The sequence below is a fragment of the Ostrea edulis genome, chromosome 5 (assembly GCF_947568905.1).
Source record: "Ostrea edulis chromosome 5, xbOstEdul1.1, whole genome shotgun sequence".
NCBI lineage: Eukaryota > Metazoa > Mollusca > Bivalvia > Ostreida > Ostreidae > Ostrea > Ostrea edulis.
The window spans coordinates 31,640,598-31,655,369 of record NC_079168.1 but is presented as its reverse complement, the minus strand read 5'-3'; the positions used below and the strand labels follow the sequence as shown (position 1 = coordinate 31,655,369).

The 14,772-nt window shown below is 36.4% G+C and overlaps 1 protein-coding gene across 5 annotated transcripts; it reads left to right on the top strand.

Annotated features, from left to right (window-relative positions):
• The first annotated feature begins 6,514 nt into the window (after window positions 1-6,514).
• LOC125650184 (uncharacterized) lies at window positions 6,515-14,219 on the top strand. 5 transcript variants are annotated; one of them, XM_048878233.2, is made up of 2 exons: window positions 6,515-6,873; window positions 12,806-14,219. In XM_048878233.2, exons 1-2 carry the CDS (start codon window positions 6,781-6,783, stop codon window positions 13,820-13,822), a joined length of 1,110 nt encoding a protein of 369 aa, XP_048734190.2. In that variant the 5' UTR covers window positions 6,515-6,780; the 3' UTR covers window positions 13,823-14,219. The 5 variants fall into 5 exon arrangements, with proteins under 5 accessions (XP_048734190.2, XP_048734189.2, XP_048734192.2 ...); XM_048878232.2 differs by lacking the exon at window positions 6,515-6,873 and adding an exon at window positions 10,264-10,393; XM_048878235.2 differs by lacking the exon at window positions 6,515-6,873 and adding an exon at window positions 10,297-10,365.
• The last annotated feature ends 553 nt before the right edge of the window (window positions 14,220-14,772 follow it).

Below are 14,772 nucleotides of genomic sequence, written 5' to 3'. Positions count from 1 at the left end.
TTCAGACCCTCTGAGGAGTTTAGGTCCTCTGAGAGAGGTCCAGGCCTGATAATGGGAATGAATTACAATAAATTTTCATAAGGTAAATTATATTTATTTTACTTATAGAAACATGAATTCAGTTTTCATTTTTAAAAACAACATTGTAGCAAGTGTCGTTAGGTCATGAAAATCTTCACCGTTTGATGTTTTTGAATAATAATTTTAAAAAACAAAACACTAGCAAAAAGCAAAGACATTGTATGAAAGTCTTTATACACGAGTATAAACATGAAAAAAAATGACACAACTCGCACATTGTCTTTTATAACTTGTGTTGTGATCGGATTTCAGCTCGCCAGGACGTATTGTCATGACCCCCGTATCGGTGACGGCGTCACACCGTGGCTTTAATCTCGGTTATATCTTTTGAACCAAGGGGGATAGTGCTTTGATATTTCACTTATGAATTTCTCATGACCAGGATTTTCTTTTCGAACCAAGACTTTTGACCTAGTGATCTTGGACTTTGACCTAATTTTCAAAAACTTTAATCTGGGCTCTATCTTTTCAACGAAGGGGGCGGGGCTTCGATATTCTATATAGATTTTATAGGCCTTTCTTTCTGTTTCAAAACTTTTGACCTAGTTACATTGACCTTAATCTTCGACCTTGTTTCAAAAACTTTAACTTTGGCTATATCTTTTAAACCTAGTTTTGATATCTTGCATAAAGACTCCTCATGACCAGGCCTTTGATTCAGTAATAAGAGTTTTGACCTAGTGACCTTGGACGACCCACTTTTCAAATAACTTTAACCTGGACTATCTAATTTGAACCAAGGGGAAGAGGGTTTGAAAACGTCACGCCTCTCGGCGAACTACTAGTATGCTTTATTCTGACAACTGTTGTTAACGATATGTGCTTGGGGTTAATAATACTACAGATATAACCTGATAACTATGCTGCATTTTGAGACAAAGCGACTACCTTTGTATCTAGCCTGCATTTTGTGAATGCTCAAATTTCGATTTTTAAAAAATTGCAGTCTAGAAATGATTTAAGGAATAACTACTTTGTTTAGGGTTTGGGTATACGGTATACATGTATATATATGGAACAATCACAGTGATATTATCAGTCATACTGTACTTACTAAACTATAATTATATTGATTGGATTACTATTTCACATAACACTATCATTATCCGCTGTCTCTGAAACTGATGCGTGAAGCAGTTGGGTTATTTTATTGTATATATCATGTTGTTAATTTAAATCTTGTCTGCAATCAGTATTTCATATATAATTATAGATATGTGCAGTGCAGAAGTGTGAACTCTGACAGTATTAGTACTTCTGAATGATTGTTAATTATTTTCATTGTTATAATTAATTGCTTGTTAACCTTACATGCCCCCAAGGGTCCTTGATTGATGAATAAACAATAAACATATTCATCTGTCAATTATACCACAAAGCCCACACAACCATTTTATTTAAAACTTAAACTGCAAAATGAATGGTACAATTACAAACATTTTGACAGTATTGCTTGGAAAAAATCGATGCCAAAATTGAATTAAAAATGCATTTTTTAAAAATAAGCTGGTCTTTGCATGATTAGTAGATATTAGAATATTCCGAGAGATAAAAACTTTTGTAAAACATTCAGTACACACGACTGAAATTGAAGCTAAATATCATTGTATACCTTTGTGCCCAGTATATATCGAAATATGACCAAAATTACTGAGAGTCGTTCATGATGTAAACCCTTTATGTACAAATTAATACAGTTAATAATTGTCAATCATATCTAAGAAAGGTGTAATTTAGGAGAGTTTATATTCAAAACTGTGTAACACGCGCATGTTGACAATCTATTTTTATGGTCATTCTCCATTTGTACATAATAATATCAATAATCCACGGATTCTGTTAGCTTGAATTGACCGTCCATTAGACTACGTTATAAACTATGTTCAATATGTTCCACAAGACATGTATTCTGCATTAAAGAAATTGAATTGGACATGATTTAATCATGTTTAAATAAGTCTATCATGAAAACTTGTTAATTGGCTGTTTATCGAGCGGATGAACTTGTACCATCAGGTATTTTACTGAACCGGAACACTGGATTTTAGTCAGTTCACTGAGTGCTATGATTCGCTGCAATTAAAAATCCATATTCGAGGCGACTTAAGTAATTATTTACTTATTTTTGAAATTGTTTTGCAAGTAGATGGTAATTCTAAGCCAACAGCCGACGAATTATACTATGTTTAAGCTTTGTCAGATTTACGTAAAATCTACCTGAACAGAAATATTGTCATAATTCAAACGTAAGTAAATTTCCCGATTTCATGTGAAATCACTTCAAAACTATGCGTGCATATTCTTCAGCTCTACTATTTGGTATGCCCACCGTAACTTATTTATTGACATGTATCCTTTTATTTATACTTCTGACCCTTTTCCTCATTATTCGCGTTGCTCAACCTTGATTGTTACCTCGTGTACCATTGTAGATGAATGGTTTGAGTGAATTAAGTGAACTGAACTGCCCCTCGGTATGTAAACATAGACTCGCGCAATTAGCATTTCGACTTTTCGTACATCACGTTTGAAAATTGTGCCTTAGGTTTTTGAGGCATTTGCATACGTCCAATGATTTATATACAGAAAGAATTCAAATATGTATACCAAATATCTATAACAATAATTTACAGAAAGAAAGTATGTTTTATGAAATATCGAGATTTGTATCCGGGTGTCGGTGATATCAAAGAATATTGGATTATTTGTTGCCACTCTTTTAATGGCAGACGAGATCTTCATAATTTCAATATGGTCCCATAGCTTTCGTTTGACTGCGGGTCAGAAGTAGCCTCATTCCCAGACCGGCGGTATCCCCATTCCCAGAACGGTGGTATCCCCATCCCCATAACGGTGGTATGCCCATTTCTAGAACGGCAGTATGCCCATTCCCAGACCTGCGGTATCCCCATTCCCAGAAGGGTGATATTCTCATTCCCAGACAAGCGGTGTCTCTATTCCCAGACCGGCGGTGTCCCCATTCCCAGACCGGTGGTATTCCCATCCCCATAACGGCAGTATCGCCTCCCCATAACGGCGGTATGCATACCCATTCCCAGACCGGCGGTGTCTCCATTCCCAGACCGGCGGTATCCCCATTTCCAGACCGGCGGTGTGCCAATTCTCAGACCGGCGGTGTCTCCATTCCCAAACCGGCGGTATCCCCATTCCCAGACCGGCGGTATCCCCATTTCCAGAACGGCGGTATGTCCATTCCCAGACCGGCGGTGTCCCCATTCCCAGACCGGCGGTGTCCCCATTCCCAGACCGGCGGTATCCCCATTTCCAGACCGGCGGTGTCTCCATTCCCGGCAGTGTCTCCATCATGTGTCCAGAAATACTAAAGATAAATCCCTCGTCACAGATGAGCTTATATATCGAAAAATTCATGATAGATCTCTGGGTGGCTCATTACACTAAAAATGCATTTATTTGATGGCTCGTTTGAAGCGTGATTTCATCAACGAAATAGTAATACACGCTATCAATTATTTTGGACGATTTTTGTGTGGGTTTTTTTTTTTTTTTTTTTTTACCGGAATGATAAAAAGGGTCTTTTGTTTGTAAAAGAGATGTAGATGGACTGCTGGACACACTACCATTCCGTGCCACAAAGTTCTGGGTGGCGCACGCGCGGTACACAGATCTTTGGGTGGCCTACACGCGTGACACACAGAGTTTTGACAGGTGTATGCGCGTGTTTTATGCTGTATAGTTCATACAAATACCAAAGCCAGGGCAACGGGGATAAAACCCATTTAAAAGATATATTCTTTCTCAAGTTCAGCAAGAAATACTTAAAAATTCCGAGATATTGATAAAAAAAATTATATCCGCATTGGGTCTGACGAATCCTTTGAATTGCCAAATGAAATAAATCTTTATGGCGGATCGGTTAATTGGTAAGCATAAAAGTAACTGTGCCATTGATCAATGAATTAATTACACGGGTGTGAACTCTTTCACTATATTGATTTTTAGGTCAACTAGCACAAGATTTGGTTTCAAATCACGAAAATATCTCTTTCTTATAAAGGAAAAACGATATGATATTTGAACCTTATATGCAACCAAGGAAAGGATCGAATAGTCCGTAGTCGTACATGCAGTATTTAGGGCATAACTTAAAACCAGTCACGTTTGTTCACTAAGTCGGTTAATAAATTAAAACGTAAACATTTTGTAATGGCATATGTTCTCAATTGTATTGATGGATATAAAAAGCTCGTAGTCCCTCTCCCCATAAAAAAGAGGCGAAAAAGAAAGTAAATATACAAGTGAAGATTATGAAACCCCTCACTTTGGTCCTCATCAAGGCTTTGTCTTGGATCCACCACAGGTGCTTGGTCCCCATCTCTGATCTGAATACACTACAGGACCTCACTCAACTGGTCCACACCATTGCTTTAACCTAAAAGCAAAGGGGACATCAAAGCACCTCCAGATATACTAGGAGGCTCCGTGGCTGAGTGGTTAGAGCATCGCGCTCAAAATCACACGGCCTCTCACCTCTGTCGGCGCGGGTTCGAATCCCGCTCGCGCCGGTAAGTGAGAAAGTTTCCCAGTTTACTTTCGGAAGGTCGGTGGTCTCTTCCCAGGTACATTGTATCTGGGTTCTCTCTTCCACCAATAAAAACTGAGCGCCACCAGATAACTGAAAAATTGTTGAGTGTGGCGGAAAACATCAATCAATCCAGATATACTAAGCTGAAAGCAATGGGGACCTCAAAGCACCTCCAGATATACTAACCTGAGAGCAATGGGGACATCAAAACACCTCCAGACATACTAACCTGTAAACAATGGAGACCTCAAAGCACCTCCAGATATACTAACCTAAAAGCAATGGGGACCTCAAAGCACCTCCAGACATACTAACCTGTAAACAATGGGGACCTCAAAGCACCTCCAGATATACTAACCTGAAAGCAATGGGGACCTCAAAGCATCTCCAGACGTACAAGTGCCTACGAACTTCATATCGAATGTGTGACTGTTTTAAGAGATCGGGTTGATGATTGACAAGCATGCAAAAGGATGTTGTATGTCTGCTTTGCTGCAGGCGATACGAAATCAAATATAGGGTATAATTTGAGGTATTTTGGGCTATTAAAATCTGATCAGCTCACTTCAGCAAACGACTCATGTCCGCCATCTGAATATATCTGTTCATATTTGTCTCTGTCTGTCTGACGTAATATAAACTTCTCATATTTTATCACTAGACCATACAAATTAAACAAAACAAAAAATTAACATGAAACATTCATATGTCAAGAGAAATAAAGTTCGTTCATATGATGGGTCATGTTTCAACTTGATTAAGAAATGTGTGAAATAAGTTGGGATTTAAGGGGAAACAATCGGCGGAAAACCAAAACTTGACAGATCCCATGTATACTGAAGATTCAAAGTTCTAACCGTGAGAATAGGTCCTCAGTACCCCTTGCATGTCGTAAGAGGCGACTAAATGGGGCGGTCCAGATGAGACCGCAAAATCGAGGCCCCGTGTCACAGTAGGTGTGACACGATAAAGATCCCTCCCTGCTCAAAGACGGTACAAGCGCTGAGCATACGCCTAAATTGTGTAGCCCTTCACTGACAGATTCAGATTCTTTATATACTTAAGCTATACAGCTCATCGGTCAGAAATACAAATTATTTACAAATACTTTATATACAAATAAGACAGTAGAGGGTGAGTAGACATACAGATACAATTTTGAGGATATAAAATCAATGCATATAACAATACACGTGAATAATATGTCGTTGCAAATACAGCATTTCATAAATTACACGAAGATCGTAACTTTGTAGCCTGTTGTAGGAACTTTCCTAAATTATTGAGTTATTTTGTTTTATTTACACTAAGAAGGTTTACTAATTTGAAGACACTGGTAACTGACAATGGTACGTGTAATGTCTATATGAGTGAAAACTTCTCGAGAGGGACGTTAAACAATATACAATCAATCACTCATCTGTTTTAGTGATATCTATATATAGAATCCCCGTTTCTCTGACATCATGATATGAAGTGCATTTGCTGAGCTCATGATAAAAACACATCACGAACGTCTGCTTTGCAATGAAATTGTTTACGCCGGTCTGTTGTAGTAAGTATAATTTATAGACTACTGTATACGTAACCACATGTATTTATGTCTGGGTTTGGTTTGTTCGGGTCAGGGTGCGGGTTCGACACTCGATCTTTAGATTGAATTATAATCTTTACATAGAGTGGCATTTGTTTTTCTTCAGACTCCCATTAAATGATGGGCTAACGGAAGCTCTGTAGTCCGGAGTACCTGATGTGTTGTCTTGTAATTACATCATCGCACCTTACATTGAACTACCTTGTTGACTGTTTGCCTCAAGGTTGATTCCGTCTCATCATTTCTTACATTCTGAAACACTCCCACTTCTTCGTTCTTCGTGGTTGATGAAAAAAACTGTAATTGCAAAACACTCGTTGTGGATATTAATCTTATACATTGTAATTACTAGTTAATAGTAAAGCTTTTTTTTTTCCGCAACACTGCTCTCCAAAAGCGGACGTTTTAAACAAACTCATTTTCCACTCAGACTGTGAAGCATTCAATTGATATAATACAAACAAAACATTTACACTGCACTTTTTAAAGGTTAAAAGCACGATCAATTACAATTGGTCCGATTTGTTGTGATTGAAAGCGCATGTGCCGGGTGGTTTCGATTTCACGGTTCCATTCAGAAATTATTAAAGGTCTACCCGGCTATCGCTACACAGCACGGAGATTTATCCCACAGGTAGGTCTCTCAATTATATGATACATGTACTGTTGAGATTCTGAATAATTTGTGTTATTTATTACGACTTTTGGATAAAGATTTGATAAATGGGAACATGTCTACATAATTTTTGTAAAGTATTTCGTAAGCTCCACGGGTCATCGTATTTGAGGATATGAAATATGATGTCTGAAACGCAATAAAAAAAAATTATCATCATTATGTATTATTTCGTAAGGTCGTGTACTTAGAAATCGATCTTATAAGTAATCTGCCAGCAACTGTTTTAGTTTATTTCAAATAATTAAAGCTTTTATTTCAAGACTAGAATCGATTGACTTTTTCTCGGAGGAAATCATTTCGTATTATTATATGGTAGGATCGTATTTCACAGTACAACATTTGAGATGTAACAAATGAATATTTGCCAATGTCGTTAAGATGTTGCCACTACCTGGTTATTATTTGACATCCTCTGAAATTTAATACCGGAATCCCCCTATTGTGTTTGTCATATGAGTCTGGGCACATTGGTTTTTTTTTTCAATTATTCATTAAGTTGTATATTATATAGTTTATAACGTGTTAATTATTAGTAAGGTCTACACTGAATTCGACAACAAATTAATATTTTCAAAAAAAGTATTCATGAAGGAGCAATTCATCACTCATTTCCAACTTTTGAAATATTCTAATATCTCCTTTTCTTTTTAATGAATTTGAAATATAGCAGCATATCTATTAGTGAACTCCACTGTTTAAAAATTTCAACATTCGCTGACCCACATAATCGAATAAAATCAATTTAGAATTTAAACAAATCCACGAAGGGAAGGATTAACACCACAGCATGCAAAGGATTACATGCTAAATTTAAATACCAAGCTTATTTTTTTCCCGAATTTTGTATGCTTTCCAAACAACAGTCAAATTAATGATTTTAAAATATTACAGTATTTAAAAAGAATTTTACACTACTAAGAATTAAATCGGCTCAGTGTAACCATGGAACCGCATCTCATGACCGGAAGTGACATCCAAGTTTACGACAAGTGAAAGGAGTCGTATCATTGAACAATTGATGCTAATTTTTCAATGCAAAGTCTAGTACATATAGATGTAAGTTTTGTATTGAATACACCCATCCACATATTGCTTGCAGTGTGTACTGAACTTGAGTTTTTTAAAAATCGGAAAAAGAAGAAATCAAACAAAAATTCAGAAGAAACGAGAAAATGTTGGGAAAAAAACCCTTGCCGACTTTATAAAATCTTGATCAATACGAAACGTTTTAAAATGAGAAGACTATTGAATGACTGCCATTACATAATAACACCTTGACAATAACAGAACGGCTGGAGTTGTTCTGATTCCAGTTCACCAGACGACGGTCCACATAAGAAATCTATAGCTGATTATCAAATATAAAAAAAGCAAGAAAAGAAACGATCAATTACACGGAGAAACTAACGAGCCGGGGATGGACCGGTGTCCTATTTCACTGCAGCCCGCCACAGATTATAGTAAATAATCGTTTATGAAGTAACTATTCAAAAACTGAAATACGAGTCAGTAAGCTGCCTTTGTAATGTAAAATAGAGTATCTTTTTTTCTTATGATATACTGATTTGAATTAATTAATTACTGTAACCTTACCAATTTGCTTTGTAACTTTTTTTTAAAAAAAATCAAAATATGTTTTTCTTTTATCAAATTTATTGCGAAATATTAGTTTTTGCAAAACAGTTAATCACATTTTTGTTTCCCTATGGTTTGCGTAAACAAAATCGACCCATTCAGTTAACATACGTGTAAATTCTCGTATAACGTGCCCATGGTTTGTTTTGCGACCACAAAAATACTATCGACGCAAACCGCACATTGAACTCTAGCTCTTGGTCGTTGTTACTTTTCCAAATGAAATATATTTATACTACGAGATAAATTCACTATTTCTCTTTCCACATTGTTCAATGTCTGAATAAAGCATTGCTTGTGTTATTTTCATACCAGTTTTCCAGTTTTAAATTTCATCGATTTAAAAATAAAACGGCGAAAATAGCCAACTTAAAACTGCGGCGAAATGAAAGCCTTTGGCTCCAAATAATCGATCGTGTATGTGCTTTTTAAAAAAACAATAAAATATCGATGAATAATGGTATTTTTATTAAGTACTCTCTCTCTCTCTCTCTCTCTCTCTCTCTCTCTCTCTCTCTGTTTTTGTTCCTTTTCTATACAATACTGTATATCCCAATATATCTCTATTGAACAAATATCGTTCTAGTGAATATCAATGTATATGGTTAATTATTCTGGAGTACCATATTTAGGAAATATAAAAGCGTTGGTTTTTAGTCAGCTATGTATTATACTTTATGTTCGGATGTTTTGTTTGCAATCAAACCCAAATGGTTTTAGAGTTCAATAGTCTAGAGAGTCGATCATGCTTGCCTTTTCTGATACACCAGAGCGTCATTAAGTATAAAATTATCATTATTATCCATTATTCACCGTGATGGTCATTTCCCGCCATCAACCTCGTAAACAAATAAAATATTAATTGAAGTCAATATCAGATGATCCGTTTAATACCTTAAACAATGCCCTCATGTTTTCGACATATCCCCCGCTAAGCTATAAATGACCCACCCTCTAATCTCCCAGGTACCTCGGTTATGAAAGTCTCCTGTGTTGCACCAAACTGAACCAATCACCCTTAATGAAAGTGGTTTAAATTTTAATTATTTAAAGTCAACGTTTTCTCTCCCCGCTGCGTTCACTATACATGCCCTCTTTGGTCATGAAAGACTATTTTCAAAAGAAATTCGAGCTCATAATGGTCAACTATATACCTGACATCTGAATCGCATTGGAAAACATGTCTTTGCGGTGTCGTGTTTATCGTATTAAAATCAAATACGCACTTTTAAATTCGGTTTTGTGACAAGTTATACGGTAACTGAAATTGATATGTGCAAGTGTCAGAAGTTCCGAAACTCTGACCGACTTTTGGGTTGCCGCTGCCCCGCTCTTACCCAGTTTTATTTTTAGTGAGAAAAATTAATTTCATTACATATTTAAAACATTTGATACCAAAATAGGGAAGGAATAAGTACAATATATTATTTACTCAGCTGCCTGTGTGGGAAGTTCTGAAGTTCTTTCCCTTAAAGCGACCCCCTGAATCACTCTATTCACACACTCCATTATCCCAGAACTTCTGCCTTGTAAGTCCTCTTTAACGGATTATCATGTTTAACAGTGATGAAAAATATTTGTACAGATATGTTTTTTAACCACGGCGAAATTGATGACTTGAAAGAAAAGGCATATCGCATTGTTCTGTTATCCTGAACGTCGAGAGAGTTTGACGTCATTTCTTTATCTATATAAGGTAAAAATGTACAATTAGATGGACTATGACTCCTCAATCCCTGCCAATCATTTCTTTTGTCGGGACCTACGAGGGGGATCCAATGGATATGCATTCCGATGCAAGAAACCCAAATGGTACTGCAAACTGTTGTCGGTTCTTGAGGTATTTGGTATCACTCTCGCACTTAAATGTAAACATACAATTAGATAACACACCGTTGCTCTCTAACTTGTATGGTAATCAAATATGATAGTGTCAATAACAAACCTAAAATGGTATGATCAGATATGGGGTCACACGCTGACGTGCAAAATATAATTGGCATGTCATTTTTTGACATGCACTGTTAGTTTGTCATCAAGAGGCTTGGATAAATGCAAAGGTGCAATATAAGACTTGTTAAATAATTCTGGTTTCGTTTTACTATTTAGATTGAGCTATTTTTAGATTTCAAAAAATTGACGTCATTGCTTTTCAAATATACTTGTATGTTCAAACAGTTCAACCCTTTTTATTGTTGAAGAAAAATAATTTGAGGGATTTATTGAGATATGTAGGTGTCGACATGAGACGAGTTAACAATACACAATTCAATGATGGTGGTGCAAATTAAACAGCCGTGTAAGATTGATTGCATATCACACGATGCAGCCGTATTGTTCCTCCATTGTTTAGGAAAAGTTACTTTTAATGCACGCCGACCCCCTCTATGTTCGAATTACTACTACGATAATCCACGGGTACCTGTCGTATATAGATATTGAGCATTATTTATGATTGAATAATTCAGAACGGGAAAATTATACGTTTTTAATGTTCGTGTTGAGGATTTATGTTGTCATCGATAAGCGGTTCGTGATGTGATCTCTCTTTCATGTGTACTACAAAAGCCGCGGGTTTCGGTAGCCCCATCATGCAAGGGGGGATACCGGTTTGTTTAAAAAAAAAAAAGGGGTTAGGTTGGATTTTTTAAATCGACAGTTGCAAATGTTGTGAATCTAATTAAATGTCGTATTTTTTTGTACATATATCATGAAATAGCATCATTATTTTACTTACAACAGGAATTACTTGTGATCAAAATTTGTAACAGTCTTTCATGGTACTACGAATGTTCCTGTACAGTAAGGTAATCTGTCGAGACGATTTTCCTGTAGTATATATATGTAAAGTTTAGTGACTTAACGTTTGCTTAAAATTTTACCATTGTTTGAAAATTTTATCTTAATTTGGAAATGCTTATAAAATTTTGTATGCTTTCATAAACAAAGCTGTTAGTAAGTGCTGTCGAAATGTATGTAGAGCAAATTTACAGGGGAAAAATCAATCCGAATTTACGACTCGTGATGAAAATCCCACACCTGATGTTTTACTGCTGAAAGAATAATTATTGTCGGAAGCAGATCCAGGCATATTTGCACCGACATGCTTGTTCAATACCTTGAGTCTGAAAATGGACATTAACCGAGAAAAAAAATAATTTTATGTTTTGTTTACGTGGTACTAATTTGGCCAGCCTAATCGGAGAGGAATTTTATCAGCATGCGATTTACAATAGCTATTCATGAAAATAATTCTTTAGAGAACTCAGTAGATCTATATACATTGTAGATACAAATAAAACGGTCATTGACGCACTCTAATTGAATATCTACCATGGCGGTTGTTTTTACATGTTGGTTTTCCTTTTCATTTATTTCATCTTCAATTATTTTATTTCCACGATTTAAATAAGCAATTCTTTTATCTTTTATTTACATATTTACTTATTTTTTGCGATGATACTGGCAGCATACCTCATGTAGATCACGGTTTTTTTTTTTTTCTTTTTTCTTTTTACGCATGCTTGAATATTTCATCAGGAATCAATAAACATTTTACCTTATACAAACAAAATCTGACAATTTTCAATTCTACTAATAGGCATTATTTCACCATAGAACAGCCTCAACAATCGCAGCAAATTTAATTCCCTCTAAATCAGTAGTAATTCTTGTGTGGAGCGGTTCACTGCAAGGTCACGGAGGAAATTGGTCTGGTTATTAATAAGTCTGTGTGCGATTTGCTTATTATAAGTTATCTACCCGTAAATTGGCGTTACCTGCATGGTGTAGTGGTAAGTGAAATGAATTGCGAAACCCACGAAAAAATCGCCGTTATATGGTAGGAATTTCTCGGATCCATGCCTTCCACGTTAAGTGTTAATAGCTCCCGTCTTCTGTTAGCCTGTCCGTTTTATTTCTTCTTTCATGAAATTTTAATGAAAATTCCAACTGGCTTTCGTGTATTGGACAATTAATTTTGTACTTTAAAAATCCAGACTTAGTCCGATACATCCTGTCGATTTGGTTACATAACAGCCGGCGGATTAATAGACATTTGTTACATGTTCTTTTTGCCGTCTTATTTCCTAGAGGGCAAATAAAATAGAGGACTTTGATTGCCTCTCTTCTCTTGGTGTATAATTAACTCTTAAGCCACAAGACGTGCACGTTTGGTCCCGTCCTTATGAAATGTCTTATCACTCTAACAAATCTTACCAAATATATACATGTACTGTTTTTTTCTTTTCAGATCATAGACAAGAGAATTGAAAATGTAAAATCACAACAACAACAACAACAAAATGTTCGTGTGTTTGTCGTGAATCACAGAACGGACTTATTAAACATGTCGACTAACAGTAAACTGTCGGAAAAACAGGAACATGCGGGGAGGGAGGAAGTGAATGGACTGTTTCCTCCCATTGCGTCTCCTAGGAAACATGTACTAAGATCAAACAGTAGCAGCAACGACTCGGATACAGTCGAAGCACCGGAAGTTCTCCCATTATCATCACGTGATACGAGTCCATCGAAGTCGCCCTGTAAGTTACCAAGCCTGTCTTCACAAAGTAACTCAACCCCGCAAACCAGGGAGAGGAAACATCGGCGGAAGAAGTTGTGTAGATCCCCTAGTTGTCCGCCGACAAGACCTAAAACAAATGACTTTGAGTCCCCACTTCCGAACGAAAAGAATCTGGTTAATCTACACTCTAACGAGTATTTGCCTGAATATGACGTAAAGTTGCCAAATATCTTTAAAAATTCCACTGGAATGGGTGTATCACCGGAAACTACAAGTCTTGGATGGACCGTCAAGGACAGGTCAAGGACAAAAGCCAATTTACGCCGTACGGAATCGACGCGAGAAAACTACGTGGGAAGCCCAACTATGGAATCAAAATACAATAAAAATCAACAGCGTGCCCACACGCACGCTGCGCTTTTACTGCCTTTGCGAACACAGGACTCACGAAAACCCAACCAAAGTAAAAAGAAGAAGGCATTTACCCGCCAAAGTTCTTATACAGAGGGTCAAACCCTTTCCCTTACTATTGACAATGAAACTGGTGCTACCAATGGGTGGGGAGCGGATTATGATTCCGACTATTACGACAGCAGCGGACAACACAGTGGATCATCGTTTGATCGAATTCTAGAAGAAACCGATTCTCACATGAGTATTCCGAGTGCCGGGGGTTCACATATCAGTGTTCCGAGTGCAAGTAAGCAATGGCTAAAAAGCAAAGAAGGTCAAGTCAAAGTATGACCTTGTATGACTTTTCGAATTAAACATTTGTAAGACATTAAACAACTGAATGTTTTAAAAACGCATTTTGTTATAAATCGGGACGTGTGCAAATCCAATTTGGACGTCTGTGATACTTTTATTTTTCACGCACGAATTCTGCAATATGAAATATTGCTCAGTCGTTATTACTTTCGCTTTCTTGTTGGCACGTTGGAGCAGTATTATATTTGTGTTTGTATATTTATTGAATCACCGCTGTCACACCCAGTTTATTGGTCGCTAAATATGAAATGTCAGATATCGAGACGCCCGGTATTTGTGCTGTGTTCGACCTACGTGTTTTCTCTCTTATCTTTATACAGTTTCAATATTCTTTATCTCTTTTTCATATATTATATAAAGTTTGATCAATCAATGGTGTTCCTTTTAATTATTCACATGCTTATGGTTGCTCAAGGATTTGCTAAACCCCCATCATAACTTGGTCGGTGTGCTGAATTTGTCGGAGTGGGTCTGTATTTATTTATACATAAGAACATTAAATACAAAAATAAACAAAAGCCAAGAGTCACATCTAGTATTCCAGATGTTGCGTATAAAAAGATTATTGTTGCTATCAGATGCACCAATCCAGGTTTCAGATGATAATCGCTGCTGAATAACTAGGTCGTAAACTATTTATCATTGTGGCCATTTAGGGTTATATCGGAGCACATTTCACTGATTAAATTGAAATAAATCATAATGTTTTACTCCCTAAACGAGAAAAAGTATCAAATTTTGTCAAATTGTAGATTTCAAAATGTTGAATTGACAACATTCAGGGAATTCAGTTGTAATTTTTGAACTGCTGTTGTGTAGTAATTTGTATTTACACAACCCCGTGAATTTAAAAATTACAGTGTAATAGAATTACAATAGCACATTTAAAGTTTTACATCCGTACACCCTACAACTATTTATGTATA